Source organism: Sebastes fasciatus, chromosome 10 (assembly GCF_043250625.1).
Source record: "Sebastes fasciatus isolate fSebFas1 chromosome 10, fSebFas1.pri, whole genome shotgun sequence".
Classification (NCBI taxonomy): domain Eukaryota; kingdom Metazoa; phylum Chordata; class Actinopteri; order Perciformes; family Sebastidae; genus Sebastes; species Sebastes fasciatus.
Genome location: NC_133804.1, coordinates 17,538,458 through 17,559,906, shown reverse-complemented (window position 1 = coordinate 17,559,906; position 21,449 = coordinate 17,538,458). Strand labels below are relative to the sequence as shown.

The following is a 21,449-nucleotide window of genomic DNA, read 5'->3' as shown; positions in this document are numbered from 1 at the left end:
TTGGCTCATACATCTGCTGAGGAGGACGATGACTACTGCCTTTTAATTTAAAGAAGAAACATACATTTATTTTACTTATATTTATTTTTAGAACAGCTCACATGCTACATGATTTGGATTCTCAGTAAACGGTTGCATCCAGTCTTCTTCAGTCCACCTGAACTAAACACAGCTTAGTTCCTTGGCACCAAACACCAGGACATTAGCTCCAATGGTGATGGCTGCTGATTGTGTCTATAAGTGACACCTAACAATACCATACCCAACACAGACTGGAGTCATAGAGGTTACACTGAAAGGTTGGATGAAAACAGAATTTGCAGGTGGGAAGATATTTCAGGTTGAAATGTTCTGCTGGATGTAATCCTGCAGAGCAGATCGGTTTTATTAAATAAAAGGCACAAATAAAAGAGTAAGAGGAACTTTCTTTTAGGGACCTCCTTTACCCTGACCGCACCAAATACCGTCAAAAATGACTGATGGGTAAATCTTTACTTCCTCAGATGATCCCAAAAGGTTTTTAGTGAGATCTGCATTAAAGATTTCAAAATTAAACTCATTTGATTTCCCTCCACCACAGCACTACTAGGACACACAGGAAAAAGGCATGTAAACACATAAATTGATTTTCCTTTGAAACCAGTTTAACTACTTATTTCCATCATGTGTCTGCAGTGCATGTGACACATTTACAGATCTGGAACCAGTCAAATGTGTCACCCGTCCAGCCAGTTCAGTACGGTAAAATACAGTGTTGAATGTGCAAAGTGAACTCTGTGCCATGAATCCTTTTGTTTAGCCACACAAATACACAAGTGCATGCATGGATTGATTTTAAGTCTGAACATTCAGTACAATAATACATGTTTGATTCTGAAATATTGTTATATACTGTATATTTCTTGATTTTAAAAAAAGTGTCCTTTCTTCATGTCATTTTCAGACAAGATGCACCATTTATATACATTTACTTTACAACTTTATGAGTTATGTCTTTAAAAAAACAAAGAGGGGGACTTTTTGTGTGATCAACTGGAGCTGCAGGGAATTCCGCTCTGTGCTGCTTTTCTGTCTCTTGTGTTTGTTTCAGCTCTGCCATCCACAGTAATGCATTCATAAAGCACTGGGTTGTTGCTTCTTCACCCGTCTGTCAGTTCCTGAATGAAGAAAGACGGAGAATCCCAAAGCTGAGAGTCATTTACTGACCGACAGTAACTGTTCACACTTCTTGGTCCTTAGTTTGTGGAATGTCCGGCCTCCATCTACTGATCTGTGTCCAGTCACTGTGGTCCGTGTTCCTGCATCCCCACCCTCAAATCTTTCTCTGCATCCCCGTCAGTCCAGCTTGCGTGCGCCCAGTTTGAGAGGACCTTTAGCAGCTTTGCGCTCCGCCCGTTTCACCTCCAGCTCTTTCCTCCTCTCCTCCCGTTTCTTCTTGGACAGCTCGGCCTTGCTGAGACCTGGTGGACGATAAAGACAGCCGGTTCAATGCACGGGCGGACAGATCGTTAGTTAATGGTCATCTAACAAGAATATTTGAGCATTAGTGTGAATACAGAAGAAGTTCAAGTGAAGATTTTAAGACTGAAAAGCAGAGGTGTGACCAAGTCAATGTTTTGCAAGCCACAAGTAAGTCTCAAGTCTTTGCAACTTAAGTCCCAACTTGTGAAATCCCAAGTCCTAAACTTTGAGTTTTGAGTCCTAAACAAGTCATAATACAAATCCAAATGAAATGCCATTTTCGTCTACGTCTCTAATTTTTGACCTGCATGTTTTGCATACTGCAATTCATTTTTTGTTGACGGCTGCATAGTTTTCGTACGCAAACAAAATCATCTTTGGTATCATCTTTTCCAACTGGCGTTCAGTAACGTAACGTTAGTTCTATTTCGTTCTTCCTGACTGCCAGAGGCAGTGTTTAACACTGGATGTTATCCATCTCGCGCACGCGCAGGTCGAGTATTTAATATCAACAAAGTCACATGTGACCTGGGATGACGTAGTTTATATAAGCCCACGTCATCATCAGATATGTCCCCTTAAATCTTCTCGCGGCAGGTAATCCGCGAATGCAGGTTGAGTAAAAGAGATAAGCCGTTGACTTTTCGCTGGAAGCCCTGCAACCGCATGGTTGGAGCTACGGTTTCGTCCTCCAAGGGCTGCGATTAGTTAATCACGGCTACACTCTAACACTTTAGACGCTGTAACACCGGTGTTTTCGCCGGTTCAATTCAGCGAGGCTAACGACAGGTGAGCTAGGATCACAAGGTGAGTATATCCTCCCGTCGTTAGAGTTTAAGTTACGTTTGTTGATAGGAGTCTGTTTTCGGTCTCCTTTATTGTTTATGGCCGCCGAGCTAAGTGTTTGCGCTACAGTATCGGCGAGCCTCCGTCGGACAACGAGCCCGTTGGGCTGTTGTCGGCTAATTCAGTTCCTTTTACAGTGTGTGTTGCTCAGCAGCGAGTGATTTCGCTCGTTAAAGCAGACATCTCCTTTGTTGATAGATAGAGCGACCGCTCCCCAGTAAGTGATTTCGCTTGTGGGTTAACTTATTTTGTGGCTGCTGTTAAAGGGGAAGTTATTATCTTCCCTGTCTTCTGTATAATAACAGTCCTAGTTCAAAGCTAGTGTCTAGTTACTGAGACCGTTTCCTGTTAAGCAACTTGATGTAATTTTTTCTCTCTGTTACTAGAGAGTGCTTTCACTCCAGTGTAACCAATGAGTTGCATAACAAAGTAAACACATTATATAAGTAAGATAAATACATTATTTAATTAAATATAAGAGTATAAAATTCATACTACGAATTATTATAAATATCAGCAGCACCATGTTAGGTGAGCATGTTTGCCGTGCCTGCATGGCTCCACTGCTAGCTACTGATGGCCATGATGAATGCCCCACATGCCTCGGTGTTGTACACCTGAGGGAGGGGCTGTCCGACAGTCAGTGCATGAATTGTAGTTTTATGCCACGGGAGCTGAAGATAGCTCGATTAGCTGAGCTAGAAGAGCAGCTCGAGTGCCAGTTGCCCCTATCGGGTGTACCTTCACGGAGTGGGCAGAGACGCGCCCCACCTGAGGGGACCCCACCTACAAAAACGGCACGGAAAGTGGACTGTTTGGCAACTAAGGCGACACGCTAACATCAGAGTTTGCTGAGATTAAAGCGCTGCTCCTTAACCTTCAGCCAGGCAGGGTGAACGCAACCCAGCCTACCCCACCGGGATGGGATGAGGATGCCCTGTCTACAAGGGCTTCCTGTAGCCAGTTCTGTGAGGACCGGCCTGGACAGGGAGAGCTAGTAGCCTCCTCCCACGCTTCTGACACCTGTTCCCGGCAATCAGGAAGTGGGTCCAGGGCAGGCTCAGAGTCTGCTCCAGCGACAGTTAAGCCAGTGGTCCGTATGGCTCTGGCACGCTTAGGCGTGGATGAGGCCCCGACTGCGGGCACCTCATCCAGTGCATTTTTTAGGTGGGCCCCGCCCCTGGCGGGTTTCTCTGTTCCACCCTCCCAGCCATACATTGAGGAGCTCCACAAATGCTGGCCAGACCCGAAATCGCTTTCCCACCACACCACTGACGGCAGGGCCTTAGCTTCAATGCAGAACGCTGACACTTACGGACTGGGTAAGATGCCAGCAGTGGAGCCATCTATTGCCGCCCTTATTGTGTCTCCCAATGAGGTCTTGAGGCCTGATGCTCGCTGTCCCAGGCCCCAGTGTCGCATCACAGACGACTTTCTAGTCAAGGCTTATGAAACAGCGGCACGCATGGGCCGTCTTGGAAACACTCTTTCCCACCTGATACTATCCTTGTCCCAGTCCCTGCAAACTGCTGGCGTGGATGCTTCCGTCCAGAGCCTCAGTGATGCATCCCTGCAGGCGTTCGGTCTTATCACAAGGGAGCTTGGCAGACTACTGTCGACCCTTACGCTGACTCGCCGGCAGGTATGGCTGGCCCAATCTCCGCTTTCGGAGCCGGGCCGGAGGGCCCTCCGCACTCTCCCCGTGGTTCCGGGGGAGCTGTTTGGCACAGCAGGCCTTGGAGCGTGGAATCCAGGCGAACCAGACTCGGCAGCAGTTTGCTAGCTTCCGGGAACCTACGCCTTTATGGCGACAGCGGCCCCCACAGGGTGGTGGTACCAGCCGCCCTCGGCTTCCAGCTCGTCCTGATACGTACCCGAGGACCTCGGAGGCTCCGGCACGGCCGGTGCCTCAAGCGAGAAGGGGTCGGGGGTCAGGGTATCGCCCCCCCAGGTACCCAAAGGGCCAGAGGGGAAGATCCTGATGCCCCGGGGCCGGCAGTCGGACGCTTCTCCCAGCAGCAACTCAGCTGCTGGGAAAGCAGCACTTCAGACCCTTGGGTGGTGGCTACGCTTTCCCAAGGGTACAATCTCCAATTCCGACGCCGACCCCCAGTTTTCAGTGGGATCAGACTGTCCACAGTCAGAGATCCCACAAAGTCCCAGGCACTCAGACAAGAAGTAGCCACCCTCCTGGGGAAGGGTGCCATCGAAGAGCTGGGGCTAGAGACACAGCAAGGTGGGTTTTACTCAGTTTATTTTCTGATTCCAAAGAGAGAGGGTGGGTTTCGCCCTATACTGGACTTACGAGGGCTGAACACATTTCTGAAGGTGTTGCCCTTCCACATGCTGAGTACAGCAGATGTGCTCCAAAACGTGACACGGCACAGTTGGTTCACATCCATCGATTTAAAGGACGCATACTTTCACGTCCCAATAGCACTACCTCACAGGCAGTACCTGCGCTTCGCATTCGAAGGCAAGGCCTTCCAATTCAAGGTGCTCCCATTTGGTCTTTCCCTTGCCCCACGGGTCTTCACAAGGTGCATGAGGGCGGCACTCGCCCCGATGCAAGCCAGGGGTATGCTTATCCTCCCATACCTGGACGATTGGCTAATTTGTGCTCTGACCAGGGAACAGGCAGAACGGGACACTCTTTGAGCCCAGTGAGGGCCTTCTGCATCACATGACGAGGTTGGGCCTTACCGTCAACCATGCCAAGAGTTGTCTCATACCCAGCCAAAGGGTAGTGTTCATTGGTTTAACTCTGGACTCCCGCCATATGCTGGCCTTCCCAACACCAAGACGAGTAAACGCCATACTCCAGCTCCTCCTCCGGTTCCGGAAGAACAGGAGGTTGAGGTACAGCCTGTTTCTCAGGCTGTTAGGTATGTTGACGTCAGTAACATCAGTAGTGCCACTGGGCCTCCTGTACTTACGGCCATTCCAAATTTGGATCAATGGTCTCCAATTAGATCCAAAGTCCCACAGATCCAAGAGAGTCAGGGTGTCCTGCCGATGCCTCCTTGCTTTGCGGCCATGGAGAGCCGGGGCATATCTGGCCAGGGGCATCTCATTGGGTTCGATTCCCTCACGTCGCGAGGTGGTGGTGACCGATGCTTCGCCCTCCGGCTGGGGGGCAGTATGGCAGCACAGAGCGATAAGGGGGCTCTGGACAGCACAGGAAGCGGCGGAGCACATAAATGTGCTCGAGCTCCGTGCTATATATTTGGCACTTCGCAAATTCCTACCACATTTGAGAGGCAGGCATGTTATTGTACGGTCCGACAACAAGTCAGCTGTCTACCATGTGAACCGGCAAGGGGGCACCAGATCACCCCGGTTGCTACAGGTGGCACGGAGACTTCTGGTATGGGCTTTCCCTTGTTTTTCCAGCCTCAGGGCCATGTATCTGCCAGGGCCACAGAATGTGGTGGCAGACTTTCTCTCCCGCCAGAAACCCCCTGCGGGCGAGTGGAGGCTCCACCCAGAGGTGGTAGAGGAGATATGGCGCAAATATGGCGCAGCAGAGGTGGACCTGTTTGCCTCAGAAGCCTCAACGCACTGCCCTCTTTGGTTCTCCCTGACGGAGACAGCAAGCCCGTTGGGACAGGATGCCCTGGCACACCCATGGCCAGATTGCCTCCTCTATGCCTTCCCACCATTCCCACTGATAGCAGTAACGCTACACAGAATACAGCACGGCAACAACAGACTCCTGTTGGTCGCCCCAAACTGGCCGGGGAGACCCTGGTTTCCGGGGATGCACAGGCTTCTGGACGGAGTTCCATGGTGCCTGCCCAAGAGGCAAGACTTGCTCTCACAACTGGGGGGCCGCATCTGGCATCCGAACCCGGATCGCCTACAGCTTTGGGTATGGCCCCTGAGGAGCCGGACCCACTCCTAAGGGTATGTGACCGGGCGGTAATTCAAACCATTTCTGACTCAAGAGCACCCTCCACCAGGGCACTGTATGCCAACAGGTGGAAAATATTCTCAGAGTGGTGTAAAGGGCATGAGGAGGTACCTCAGAGTGCCTCTGTGCCAATAATACTGAGTTTTTTGCAGTCTTTGCTGGAGAAGAAACTCTCTCCTTCTACCTTGAAGGTTTATGTAGCTGCTATTTCAGCCGGGCATGTCAGAGTGGATAACCAGACCGTGGGGTCTCACACTCTGGTGACCCGATTTCTTAAAGGAGCCCAGCGGCGGAACCCCCCGCAGGCTGTCAAGGTTCCCTCGTGGGAACTGCATCTGGTGCTAGAAGCCCTTTGTCTCCCCCCCTTCGAGCCTCTGGAGCAGTCGGGGCTGGAGTGGTCTTCAGTAAAGGTGGCTTTCCTTTTGGCGATGGCATCAGCAAAACGTGTGAGTGAACTTCACGCCTTGTCAGTGAGTGAAACGTGTATTCGCTGGAACTCAGATGGCACAGGGGTAGCACTTTGGCCTAACCCATCATTTTTCCCGAAGAGGTTGGCTCCGACCCACTCTAATCAGGTCATTGAGCTGGCAGCTTATGACCCTTCATGCCTACAGGGGGAAGATGCTAAGTCAGCGGAACTGCTCTGCCCAGTGAGGGCCTTAAGGCATTATATACAGGTGACTGCGAGCTTTCGCCGCTCGGATAGTCTGTTTGTCTGCTATGGGGGCCATAGGAAAGGGCACACCCTGTCCAAGCAGAGGCTTTCCAGGTGGATTGTTCAGGCCATTGAGGAAGCATACAGGTCAAAAGGACTGCCTTTACCTCTTAATATCAGAGGCCACTCCACCAGGAGTGTCTCCACTTCCTGGGCAGCGCTACGGGGGATCCCCCTAAGTGATATCTGCGCTGCGGCCAGCTGGGCTACTCCATGCACCTTTGCCCGTTTTTACAGGGTCAATGTTGCTGCTCCCCATGCAATAGCATCGGTGGTCTTTCAGGAATCCACAGGCCGTTCCCGGTGAGGTGGGTTTTCCTCGTGACTACGTTGGTAGTAGTCATCCAGTGTTAAACACTGCCTCTGGCAGTCAGGAAGAACGAAATAGAACGATAGTTACGTATGTAACTACGGTTCTATGAGTTCTGGATGACTGCCAGAGTTGGCTGTCACTCGGAATCTTGGCGAGAAGATTCTGGAGGGACATATCTGATGATGACGTGGGCTTATATAAACTACGTCATCCCAGGTCACATGTGACTTTGTTGATATTAAATACTCGACCTGCGCGTGCGCGAGATGGATAACATCCAGTGTTAAACACTGCCTCTGGCAGTCATCCAGAACTCATAGAACCGTAGTTACATACGTAACTATCGTTCTTCATGGTTGTCTCCTGGAACTTGATTGGATGCTGTCGGATTGGTTCAACAACAAAGTGGATCTGGGGAATTAAGTGTTGACTTGCTGGGAATGAAAAGCGTTAACGTTGGTTGATTGAGGAAATGAAGGGAAATTAATTGATTCGTTGCACACTTTTTAAATTAATCACTTTTTAATCTGTGGGTTTCGGGGAAGGTATCAAGTTTTTTCAAGTCTCAGGCTCAAATCCAAGTGAAGTCACAAGTCATTGGTGTTAAAGTCCAAGTCTAGATGCAAGTCTTTTCTGATTTTATCAAGTCGAGTCTAAAGCCATCAAATTTGAGACTCGAGTCTGACTCAAGTCCGTCATGTGACTCGAGTTCACACCTCTGCATAGAAGTAAAAATGGGCATTGTGACAGATAAAGGTTTTATATATTTCTGATAAAGTTGCTGGCTGAGAGACTTACCCTGGTTCCCATCCACTGACTCCCAGCTCTCCTCAGCCCCCCAGTCTCCTGTTGCCTCTGCAGACCAGCCATCTCCAGTCTGACCAGGAGAGAACACAACATACACATCACTGTACAGACATGCAGGTACTGTAAAGATAATCCTGACTGTTTATTTCTCTACAGATCAACTTCTCATCAAGAGGGTGCAGTATTTTTACCTAATTTAAAGGAAGGGTTTTACATTTCAGGAAAAAAACGTATTCGTTTTCTTAGTGAGAGTTAGATGGGAGGATCGATAACACTCATGTCTGTACACTTAATGTGTGAAGCAAGAGCCAGCAGGAGGTTAGCTTAGCTTAGCATAAAGACCTGAAGCAGGGGGAAACAGCTAGCCTGGCTCTGAAAACGTTTCAGAACGCAACTCCCCATTAAACCATAACTTGTTGTATTTACACTTTGGTTGTTGTTCAGATTAGACAAATGAGATGTAACGTGTTAAGCTGTGAGCTTCAGAGGAGCTGTAGGTGGATAACTGCCTCAGATAACAATGTGAATAATTTACTATGCAGATATTGAATACTTTAAAACTGTAAATCAAAAAGGATGCAGACTTTTTATTCCTATTAATAGGTTTTTGTTGTATTTTTTTCAGAATTCACAATTTGTGACTGTTCTGTTTATTCAAAATCACATCAACACTAATTTAATCTGTCCCTCTCTTGCTCCTGTGTGTTTTTGCCATCCTCACCGTGGCAGCAGTGCCGGCTGTGTTTCTCTGGGACACGCTGGCGAACAGATCATTCTGACCGGCCACCTTGGAGGCTGAGCTGTTGGTGTCCCAGTTGTACTCGCTGGCTAACCGCACTCCTTCTGGCAGGGGGAGTGTCGTCGCGTTGGCCAGCGTTGTGTCCGTGTCCTCCTCCGCCCAGTCATTGCCCCAGCCTTCCTCGCCCGCAGAGCTCTGACCCTGCCCTTCCTTCTCGTTGGACCAGCTGTCGTCTGCGTCCCAGCCTGAGCTGCTCCAGTCGGCGCTCTGCTTTTTTACTGCCATGGAGGACGACGACCGGGCCACCTGGACATTGGAAAGATTGAAACTGAAATGGAGACTAATTGAAGTAATATTAAAAAAAAAGATTTTATCTACATAGAAAACCTGACTACAAAGTGCTTGGACTCCATCAAATCTTACAGGCAGGTGCGTCAGATCACAAACTGTGACGGTGAAAGAACCCAAAGATCCTGCACACTGACGATCACTTGTTCTCAATTTATAGTGCTACCGGGATGACGTATTTTTGTAGGCCGCACGGGTTCCCTCGACAAAAAGTTAATGGGATTATTGAAGAAAATAAACTCTGTGGCAAACGCAGTTTTATGATACTTAAACGTTTCGTTTTTGAAGCGTAAATGCGATCGGCAGAAGTAAAAAGCTAATGTTAGGCTATAAACGAACTACATCACGGTCGCATGACTTCACGTCACCACCATTAATCTAAAGGCAGACTAGTGTTCGCCGTGATGACGTTTAGTAGTCTTATTTAGCTACTTGTTAGCAACCGACTTTTTAAGACACATAAAAGCTTCAAAATCCACGAGTGGGATATTTACTGATGTATTTTATATTGTAAAACAAAACGTTAAAAATCGCTTAAGCTTGCGTTAACCAAAGACTTTATTTCAGGCATCTAACTAGAAACACATTAAAAAAAACCATTGACTTCCAGACGAGGGAACCAGAAGTGCTAGAATGCAATCTCATTCCCCATTTTTCACGATTAAGGTCTGAGCACCAAAACACCGTTAATAAAGTCAGTACAAGTGATCGACAGTGTGTGGGATTTTTCTTTGGTTCTTTCACATTCACATAGTCAACAAAAGGGATTCCAAATGTAAAAATTGTCCTTAAATCATTAACTATTTCAGCCCATTCGCAAGGCTAAGTGGCTGCTCGGTGGTGCAGTGGATAACACTGTCACCTCACAGCTAGAGGGTCGCAGGTTCTCTGGCTTCTTCCCACAGTCCAAAGACATGCAGGTTGTCTCTAAATTGCCCGTTGGTGTGAATGTGAGCTTGAATTGTTGTCTGTCTCTATGCGTCAGCCCTTTGATAGTCTGGCGACCTGTCCAGGCTGTACCCCGCCTTCGCCCAATGTCAGCTGGGATCGGCTCCAGCACCCCTGCGACCCCGAATGGGATAAGCGGTTACGGATAATGGATGGATGGTCTCAACTTTTTCCAGCTCTCCAATGACACCCTGTTCCGTTCCGTCCAAAAAAAAAAATGCCATTAGCCAGTTTCTAGTGCTATTTAACGACATAACTGCGTCAACGAGCGCTTGAGCAACACTTCAAAGGTGACTCGCCGACAATGCAGCTGGCCACGCTGACCGTTTTGTTGCTTTTGTCACTTGTAGTGTGAACACAGCATTAGAAGTAGTAGTATTAGCACTAAAGGTAGTATTGTATGATGGATCCAAGTTAAAGGGCTCATACTCCTTTGTCACTGGCTTTCTTTTTAGATGATGCCATCCCTGCCCAGTCAGTGTTCCAGTCATCTGGCTCAGTGTGAGCTTTCTCTGGATCCTACATGAGACAGAATCAACATTTTATTACAATTACAGATAATAGAAAAAACATCATCTCATGTACACACATGTATCTCAATAATAATTTGTTTTTCATTCAAAGTGGTGAAATCTGACCTCCAAACGTCCCCAGTCCTCCTCGTCATCCCAGCGGTCTCCTATTGGCTCGTCATTTTTTCCCGTTACTTCATGAGTCTTTGATTGGTTGGCACGACTAGAGGCAGCATGGTTAGTCACAGGGGCTAGTGGAGTTTTATCTTCAGAACCTGCGAAAGAAAGAAAAACAAGGAATATGTTTTTAAAGTTTGAAAATGAAAAACATGTGGAGATGCGGAGAAAGCAGTGAGCTTATCAGACCTCTGTTGCTCCTCATCTCCGATTGAGGCTATATAAGCTGCTAACAGCATAACACAACTGAATCTCTGACCAAACTGTTAGCGGTCGTATTGCATTGTGGGTAATGTAGGCACCGGGTTTTGACAAGGAAGAAGAATGCGTGAACTAAAAAAAAGACAATATCTCTGGTGCCGCTGCATCCCTTTTGATCCTATATTTAAAACTGTCCATCATGAATCCAACAGAGTAGGAGACGAGCAAATCAATTGTGATGACCCTACCAGGTGCAGGTGCTCCATCAGTGGCACTGGTAGGGCTGGTGGCGTTGGCGGGTTCGCTGCCCTCAGCTGCTGCGCTGCCCTCAGCTGCTGCGCCGCCCTCAACTGCTGCGCTGCCCTCCACTGCTGCACCGCCCTCCACTGCTGCGCCGCCCTCAGCTGCTGCACCGCCCTCTGTCCCCGGAGCGTTGCGGATCAGTTTAGAAGTTATGGAGGACATGCCAGTCACGGCCCAGCCGGCCCAGCTGGAAGACGCACCTGCAGGCTGAGCACACGACGATACATCCTTTTCTGCAGGACGGACAGGAGAGTTTCAAGTTTTTAGTTTTACAATTTCAGAAATATAACTGAGAGAAATAAGTATAAGTATAATATGTATTCTGCTCCCGATATCTGAGCCAGTCGAAGAAGTATTTCCCCAGAAATGTAGCAATGTACGTAAATAATGTATGTAGCATGTAGTCACTGGTTTCACTGCTGAATGGGACATGAAAGTAGAGAGCAGCTCAGTGTAGTGTTACATACCTATATCAGCCAGCTTGGTGGGGTCTTCTGACACGGTTTCCAGCTTGGAAAGGAAACTCTTGATGGCTTTGAATGCCTGACAGAGAGAGGAAGGCAGGAGAGAACATGATGAGCAGAACTACATCAGCATATATGAGGTTGATCTGCGTAAAAACAATAGGTATCACAAGCAAGCTAAAGCTGATCATTGGATTTGACACTTCTAACCTCTCTGTCTAATCCAATTCATTTTCACCTCTGATAACTGTGTTTTAAAACAAGTAGTCAAACCAGTATGGATTGTATGAGATGATGAATCTAAAGTGGCCAAAGTTGGGCCGCCATAAGATTCGATTTGGCCCGCCAGATGTTAGTGAATATTTTTTCAATTAAAAGACCCGATTGACTTTTCTATTTTTCGGAGGCTCCAGCAGGCTCGAGGGAAGATACTGGTATCATATGAAATTAGAAAAACATAAGGAATCCATTGGTACCAACCATGTCATGTTAGCTTGTTTGGGAAGAATGCTAAATAACGCTCCAAATTTAAGCAACATTTTGGCAAGAAAAATGGTCATGGCCACTTTCAAAGGGGTCCCTTGACCTCTGACCTAGAGATATGTGGGTGAAAATGGGTTCTATGGGTACCCACGAGGCTCCCCTTTACAGACATGCCCACTTTATGATAACCACATGCAGGTTTTTTGAATGCAGTATAGATGTGTTATTTCCGCCTATTCTAAAAATGGTGTATTTGAATATTTCTGTGTAATGGGGTTCCTAAATAGTCTTGGAATTACATAAATTGGGTATGACTTGAATTGAGCCCAATTGTATTCAGCAGGTGGGATTTAAGGGATTAACTATGTAAAAGCTAAAAGAATATTCAATTAGGGGAACTTGGGATCCTTGTACCATTTTGCATCTTACTACAATACAATAGATGTTTGCATCCCACTATTAAGTTACAGTTTTGGCCCTCCAAGGGTAAACGTTTGGGCACCCCTGGTCTAAACCTTGCCAAGCTGTTGGAGTCATGAGCCAGTAATAATCAGCTTACTGTTGACATTTTGCTGAAATGTCTGTGCCTTTTTCCACAAACAATGTGGTATTATTTAGTTCTTAAGTAATCCTGACTACATTTTCTCTACTACTTGTAATAGATGCTGTGACTGCAGCACCTGCTGCTTGGCTCACTGGAAGAAGAATCAATGAATATTGGCATCCGAGTCTCAAAGAACCAAAAATGTTTTCCTTCTGGCTTGTCTCGTTCTGCAACTCTTCTGCACTTGTAATTAACCATTAGCTTGAATCCAGCCATCTTTACTATGTAATGAGGACTACAACATCTAAAAACAAGTGAAGTATTGTGCTGCTGATAAATAACAATCTAAATACTCTTGATAGAGATACATCAAATATTGAGTAGCTATAGCACAAGCCAGAGGCAAACTGTTTTCTTATCTTCACATCAATGATTTTGCAGTCAAAAACCATAAGAAACACCATGTAATCACAAATCAGTCATGTGTACCTGGTCCCTGACGCTCTTATCAGGGTCAACAGTAATGGCAGAGAGGGTGGGCAGGATGCGGGCGGCGATCTCTGTTACGCTGTAGTAGTTGTGTGTGGCGGCGAAGCCCAGTACGCCGGCGGAGCGTGAAGCTGGGAAGGGGTCTTTAGTGGCTCGTGAGAAGGCAGAAATCAGAACACGTTGTCGAGTCTGTGAAGAGAGGGAGGACCAAATTCTTCCATTTGAACACAACTTTGGTTTAAGTGCTTTTCTTTTTTCACTAAATGAATTAAGTGTTTGCACAGTGGTGTGGGTGTAGTTTACCCCTGCGTTGAGGTAGGAGGCGATCTTGCCCAGGCAGACGGTGGTGTTGCACCGGATTGGGCCTTGTTCGTCTCTGGCCTGCAGCCGGGCAAAGTGACGCATCAGTTCCTGGTTCAGGTTGGCCTCATTCAGCTTAGGAGCCAACAGCAACATGGACTGGAGGGAGAGACGGAGAAACAGAGAAGAGTTACGGCTACAGGAGCCTGACAACATCCAGTACACAAGTAATGTGTAATCACACCTCCTGGTTTGTGTTTAAATCATGCAAACTACCTTAACAGTCTGCTCTCTGATGGCAGGGTTGGTGTCCGTGAAGCCGTGAACAACGTGAGGGAAAATCTGGGAATTGACTGCTGCATCATTCAGATACTGAATGAACTGCTCCATCTGGGACAGAGAGGAGAAACAATGTTAGAGCAAATACATGTTTTTATCCTTTAACACAAGATCAAAAACGGCAGATAGGGATGTAATATCCTGCTGTTTTTTATATTTCAGGCTGCTTTTAACTGTAATTTTCTTTCCTTGCTCTAGAGCTGCAGAGGTTTGCATTCTTGCTGGATGGTACATGGGGAAAATTAAATGAAATAAAAACACAACCAACATGTCCACTGAATAACTGCAGGAGCTTCTCAGTGGCTAGATGAAATAGGCCTTAAGCCTTGTTTCCACTGAAGGGACTTTTCCCTGGAACAGGGAACCTTTTGAGGAACTCATTGCATTTTGACTGCAGACACCAGAGTCGAAATTAAGTTCCGGGGACCTTTTTACTCCCTAAAAAGGTCCTGGTCTGGGGGTAGTACCTTTTGTAAGTACAGGATCTTTCGGGATGGAATTTGCAGGGATAACCGTCGCTGATTGGTGAAACACACACGCACACACAGCGTCGTTGCTTTAACGTCTTCAACTCGTGTACCGCTTCATTCGTAAACAAGGAAGTACTCTAGTATTGAAATAGGACCATTTTAGGATGAGGGGAGAGCCTTTCTCTTTATTTGATAACACTGAAAATAAAGTTAGGCTTTGTTGTCGGCTTCCCGACTCATTAAAAAAAAGACAGAGAGAAAGCGATCGCAAGGGAGGTCGATAATGTTAAAAGAGGGAGATAGCACGGCGGTAATGTGAATGAGAGAAAACCAGTTATTTTCTTAGATCCAACATGTATTAGTAAATACTATGCAGCAGTAAATCAGGTGAGACAACACCTAAGGTTTATTTTTTCCCCAATGTGTTTTTTTTTTCATGTTGCTTTTTCATACGTTAGCAGGCTAATTTGCCTAAACTACAGGTCTTTAGTACCGCAGTGGAAACGCAGACTATAGGAACCTTTTAGTTCCTTGAAAAGTAGTCCCAGGACTAAAATAAGCCGTAACTTCTTGGTGGAAATCGGGCTTTACATACAGTACCTGTTGCAGCAGTCGTATCCTCATGGCTCTGTCTGTGGAGGAGAACATCTTCACGATAACAGGGATGATCTTCTGTTGGTACTCTTCCGCTGACAGGAACTTCCCCACCTAGCAGACAGATAGACAGAGGGAGGTGAAATCAGGGAGATTAAAAAAAAAAAAGTGTGAAGAGATTAAAATGTGAAGATATTAATACCAGTATAACCACTATGACTTTGCTTTGGAAGAAGATTCTGTTTATGTTTTACTATGAAAACGATCAGAGACGCTTGGAGAGGCTGGAGTATATGGTCTGATACTCAATAAGGTGTGAAGGTTGAAAGAGTCACCTTGAAGAGCGGCGTGAGGACTACGGCGCCTGCATTGCCGAACTCGAAGGCGATGAGCAGCTGAGGCAGGACCTTGTGTTTACAGAAGTCTTCAGGGAAGGAGTCCAGATTCTCACTCAGATCCTGGAAGAACTGCTGCTTCTCAGCCGGCTCCTTGATCTGGAGAGAGAGAGAGAGAGAGAGAGAGAGAGAGAGAGAAAGAGAAAGAGAAAGAGAAAGAGAAAGAGAAAGAGAAAGAGAGAGAGAGAGAGAGAGAGAGAGAGAGAGAGAGAGAGAGAGAGAGAGAGAGAGAGAGAGAGAGAGTTTGAATACCACTATCATTATAGTTTATTATGCTATTAGTAGTTGTTATACTATCGTACATTTTCCAATGCTACTCGCTGGTAATTGCTTCCTCACATTACACAATGCTCCCCACAGGATAGTTCCACTGGAACTTGATCTGTTTCTATCTTGGTACTCTACATTGTTGTTGAGGTTTGATTGCAGCACTAACACAAACACCACTGTTATAAGTGTCTTTATGAAACTCTGTGGACCTGTATCTCCTCCAGGAAAAGGTTGCTCTCCACAAAGCTGTTGCTGAGAAATCCCCCGGAGGCTCGACAGTTCTGGAGAAAACGGGCCGGGTTGGGCCGAGCTCGGGGGTTGGCTCCCACCAGCTCACAGTAATGAGGGACCAGGGCCTTGGGGATCTGTGGGCACAAAGAGGACACACGGAGAGAACACAAAGACTGTGAACAACACTTCTTCACGTCACAAACAACATTCCTTTCAGCCGTTCACTGAAGCCATGAAGCAACTGGAGGTTAAATTCCTCGCTTGAAGGCAACTTAGCGAGAACGTGATTCTCATTCACGTGCTGTGTCTCAATTTGCGTACTTACACTTGCTATTTTGAGTGCGTTAACACTGAGAAGTATGGCAAAAATACAGTGCACTCTGAGTATCCAGATGTTTTACTCAAAACGGTCAAAACGTAGAGTGTGGAACGCTGGATACTTCTCACCCTCAACGGTCGCCAACTTTACTACATAGCGGAGGGGGGCCACCAATCTATTTCAAACTTGTGAAAATGGTGGGCGAGGAAGCCGTAGAGGTTGCGATTGAAACGGCGAACACCGAACTATATAAAATAAAAATACACATCTGTTTTTTTTCACTAAGTACCACTATACTGTAGTTGGATGGAAGCCATTATTGGGTTCATTTATCCGGCTGAATTTAATTACTGCTGATACGGTGTGATGTGTGACTGACATCAGCTGATCTACCGCACTTCCGGTGAGTGCACAACAGCCGTGTGCGATTTGAGACAACACTACCCTTTTGAAATTCACGCACTACACATGTAAGTACATAGTGTACTACATAGAAGTGTACTAACATAAGTATCCAAATTGAGACACAGCTAATGTCTCTGCTATCTCTTCTCAAGTTTTGATGATGCTTATTCTTTACATGAGAAAAATATAAAAAAATGTAAAATAGAATCATCTAAATGTGTCTAATTTTCACTTTTTAGCATATGTTGACTAGAAGTTTATTTGATATCACCATAACACATATTCAATACCAACATCAACAACAACAGGAATCAATGACAATAACGCGGTAATAACACAAAGGAACTGTCGAGGTGTCGTACCTTTCCCAGTGAACGAAGGGAGGACGTGCGAGGTAGCGGCCCGTTGAACACCTCCCAGATCAGGCAGCCCAGCCGCCACACCTCCCCGGCCCTGCAACAAACATGCACAGAGTACAATACAAACGTTTCTACAGAAAACTAGGCAGTGACCAGAGCCAGGTTTAATATTTCACCAACACTTTACTCAGGCATCTTTAAATAGTCAGATTATGAACCTCTTCTTTCTGTCATCTCTACCTTATCGCTGCTAACACATTAATATTATTCTCTTACCATTTCTCTCCGCTGCTATTGGACATCTCTGGCGGGTCATATCTCTCCATGTCTGGGTAAACAGCCTTGGGGGTAGGGAGTGAGACCCCACTCGGGTCACCCTGCTCAGGCGCCACATGGTCGAGGGCCCCGAGCTTCCACTCCCCGGCTCGATCCACAAAAACAGCCGACACACCCACGTTGTTATGAAGCAGGTGGCAGTCGTTGACCAGGAAACTGAGAGCTTTCTGTGGGAGGAGGCAGACGGCAGAAGTGGAGTGAGGGCTTACAAAGAAATGGCTCCCTTGAAAGTATCAGATGGCTGTCTCTCCTTTCCTCCTTACCACTATCTGGTGCAGCCCCCAGGAGACCTCCAGTTCCCCAGATCCCCCCTTCTCTGCCTGGGCCTTCAGGTGGACAGCCAAGGGTGTCACCTGCTCAGTGACCAGGTACAGGCTCTTCTCGGTCTGTGAAACAACCACATGTAAAAATCAACTAATGTGTATATAACTATTGTGTATGTTTTATTGCACCAGCTTTACTGCAAAAGTACTCAACTCGACGGCTGAATAAAAAAATAATAGGCCAACAAAAATGATTATCACAATAATGATAATAAAAACGTATATTAATCTGTTGATTATTTTCTTGATTAGTCGATTAGTTGTTTGGTCTATAAAATAAAACATGTCCATCAGTGTTTCCCAAAGCCCAAGATGACGTACTCAGATGTCTTGTTTTCTCCATAACTCAAAGATTTTCAGTTTACTGTCATAGAGGAGTAAAGAAACCAGAAAATAGTCACATTTAAGAAGCTAAATATTACTCAAAACAATTATCAAAATAGTTGCCGATTCATTTAATAGTTGACAACTAATCGATTAATTGTTTAATCGTTGCAGCTCTATGTGTATATAGGGCTGTCCCGAATACCATTTTTTGGGCTTCGAAGATTTGGTAAGAAATATGTGAAGGTATTCGAAGCTTTGGGAGAGTGCTGCTGACGCATTACTGTACACAGCTGCACCTCTACACACAACAAACAGCGATATCTGTCTGAGAATAACTAATAATAATAATGAATGTTGAATATGAATAATGTTGTGGGATTATTCCTTATTTAATGGGATATTTTGGGATGTATACATTATTATTTGTATTATGATTTGGAGGTTGATTACCATGGCAACGGTCGAAGCTTCAAGGCATTCAGGTCAGCCCAAGTGTAATCATAATAATAGTACAGCATAACAATTAGTTGTGATATTTTATGATGTTGTTGAGCACACAAAACTGATAAAGCAGTCTGCTTATATTATGTAGTACACTACTCACTACAACTATTGTACAGATATGAAAGGCCTACAGGGGCAAATTCACACTCACCTCTATCTGAACGTAAACATGCAGAAAAAAAGCAAGACGGTGGAGATGAGACACTAATTATATGATAGTTACATAACAAAACAAGGTCACTCCCCATTTTTTTGCAACATGTCACTAAGCAGGCTGAGTGACCTTTTCCTCTGAACATTATAAACAATAGCAGTGTGTGTGTGTGTGTGTAGAGCTAAAGATGCAAAATACACTCAAACACATACCTCCAATCCATCCACATAGGCGAGGATGTTTGGGTGACGCAGGGTCTTCATACGCTTGAAGGCAGCCTTGGCCAGCTGGGTTTGCTGCTCTGTCCCCTGTGCTACCTCGTACAGGAACACCGACACCGGCTCTCCATTGGTCTGAGGAGGACACAGGTTGGGTGAAATGATTCAAGATTCAAGAGTTTTATTTGCCATTTGCGCCTAAGTACATTGGGATTATGAGTAGTTTACACCGAGTCAGCTTTAAGAAAAGAAAAGTAAGAAAAGGCACATGGTAATTACAGTACAAAATAAGTAGCACATTCAACTCAACACAATAAATGAATAAATTATTAAAACATAAAGCGCCCTCAGTGTAGTCAATAAATAAACTAAACTACCCTCTGCATAGGAACGAAACCCCCAGAATACAAATATACAGAATATACGCTCCATGACCATGTTAAAAGAACTTGTAGCTCTCATAAAAATATATATTTTTTAAAATTAATATATTCCAGAGAGTTACACAGTGGAGGGCATTATATTGCACAGCATTTCAGTCGATTCAGTTCAGGTGTACTGTGTGTCAATAATGGTATGGAGGTGAGGTCTGAAATTAACCAATTTCCTCACCTGCCACTGTGACAGGTCACTGAACATTTCTAGCGGCCACTCAATTTTTTTTGTCTGCCACTTCTGAAATCTAGGTAAAACGCTTTAAAATTGTAAACACTGACTCAGTGGTACCAGACCGTAGAATTATGGAACATATCATGTAACCTTAATCCATGACTACTGTATATTTAATTTAGGCTTTAGAATTAAGGAAAACCTGTCTGCCTGGTGACAGGTGACCTGAATTTTTTACCTGCCACAGCCAACATTTACCCTGTTATTTGGCAGGTGGCAGGTGCTGATTTCATTCCCTGTATGGAGGTGAGGTGTGGGGTATTTGATGTCTTTTGCCACCAGTCTTATTGTAGCTGGGAAGAGAGCTCTGTGAGTGGAGATGTTCTGACTCACTCACATTATTGACAATTTAAAACATTATCGTATTAAACACTTTGTGTTTGTAATCCCATCACAGGAGTAAAAAAAAAAAAATCACATATTAACCACATCATATTTATATAAATAGACAGGCTGCTCATCCCAAAGTGTGTGAAGGAGCCCTATCACAGGTCCTTCCTTCCTGCAGCTGTCAGACTCCACAACCAGCACTGCTCCCAGTAAACCACTTATACACCAAACAACTGACAAGAACCTGATATTTTCAGGTGTGATTTAATTTCATTCTCTCTGTGCAATATCATTTTCCACTTGTGCAATTTTGTTAATAGTCTTTTTATTGTCAATACTGTATATACTGCTCCTGTTTTTATACTTCCTATATTTTGTTACACTTTGTTTAGCTCTTCTTTACTGTGCATCTTGTTTTTTTGCACTATCCCCTTTGCAGCTGTACACTGCAAATTTCCCCACTGCGGGACTAACAAAGGAATATCTTATCTTATCTTATGTTATGAGAATAAACATGATGATAAACAGGAAGCAGGTCTTTATATCTGGCTCTGCAGGGATGATGATCACAGTCCAGATAATGATAATAACAGGGACAGTTGTTTAAGTGAGGTGCTGTCAGTGATGAGGGACGAAACCTTTAATGAATGTTATAAAACATTATCTCTGAACACGGTTCACGTTAACAGCTATTAACTCGATTAGAACGAGGTGACGTGGCGAGAAATACGTGTCTGTCTCTCTGGGAGTAAACAAAGCCTGAGCTCACACAAACTAACCAGCATAACAACATTAATACGCACTGACATTGAATCAGTAAGAAAGAGGAGGAAGACACGGACAAACCCGACGTGTAACCACAACAATAAGACACCAGACATCGTGTGTTAAGGCTTAATGAAAGCAGAGAACAGACACTGTGACAGGCCGCCATCGCGAAGCTAGTTCTAGTTAGCGGCGGAGGTGATGTTGCGCCTCTTCTTACCTTTCTCTTCCCTCGGTGGAGAGTCCATATCCCAGACTTCTCCTGGGTGTCTGGCAGGATTTCATAGGCAAAGTCTTTGACAGGATCCCTGGCAAAAAAGGACCACATCTCCTCTGTCCTCCACACCTCATCAAACACAAACACACACACAGACAGCAGAACTGTGCTAGCTAGGAGAGGCTAGCTATAGGCAAGGAGGATGAGAAGAGGAGAGGTACCGCGTCATCTGCAGGAGCCGGAATTGAGCCAATAGCAATGCAGGACCGCTGCTCCGGTCACGCTGCGCATGCGTTGTAACAACGAGCTCAACACCGTGTCTTATCCTTTTTTAATAGGCCTTGGCTATGGAAGGCTAGCTCTGCTAAGCTTGCAAATGGCACGACTGTAAAATGGCTCCGTGTAAAACTTTTTTTCTGTATATTGGTTCCGCTATTCAAATGTAGTACCAATGGCATGGTAAGTATGAATTACATTTAGATAAAATGTAACCTATATAAAAGCCTTTTTGGTGAATCATGACCTAATCCAGACTCGCAAACAGTTTTTTTCCCCAGGGCCATACGGACACTGAACAAACAATAAAGCTGTACAATATTAATACACTGAATGTGAAATACATTTGCAGTGGAAAATATCCTTGATGCAATATACACTACAA

General features: G+C 45.5%; 1 protein-coding gene across 3 annotated transcripts; it reads right to left on the bottom strand.

Moving 5' to 3' along the window:
* Positions 1–339: 339 nt before the first annotated feature.
* scyl1 (SCY1-like, kinase-like 1) lies at positions 340–20,998 on the bottom strand. 3 transcript variants are annotated; one of them, XM_074648645.1, is made up of 19 exons: positions 20,792–20,998; positions 18,802–18,942; positions 17,545–17,667; positions 17,222–17,448; positions 16,949–17,039; positions 15,841–15,996; positions 15,302–15,460; positions 14,973–15,080; positions 13,840–13,953; positions 13,567–13,722; positions 13,264–13,452; positions 11,751–11,826; positions 11,365–11,516; positions 11,229–11,328; positions 10,729–10,877; positions 10,520–10,609; positions 8,777–9,100; positions 8,047–8,125; positions 340–1,460 (listed from the first exon to the last, which is right to left on the bottom strand). In XM_074648645.1, the coding sequence occupies exons 1-19, from the start codon at positions 20,897–20,899 to the stop codon at positions 1,336–1,338; spliced, it is 2,667 nt and encodes an 888-aa protein (XP_074504746.1). In that variant the 5' UTR covers positions 20,900–20,998; the 3' UTR covers positions 340–1,335. The 3 variants fall into 3 exon arrangements, with proteins under 3 accessions (XP_074504746.1, XP_074504745.1, XP_074504744.1); XM_074648644.1 differs by having other exon boundaries at positions 11,229–11,364; positions 11,401–11,516; XM_074648643.1 differs by having other exon boundaries at positions 11,229–11,516.
* Between the last annotated feature and the right edge of the window lie 451 nt (positions 20,999–21,449).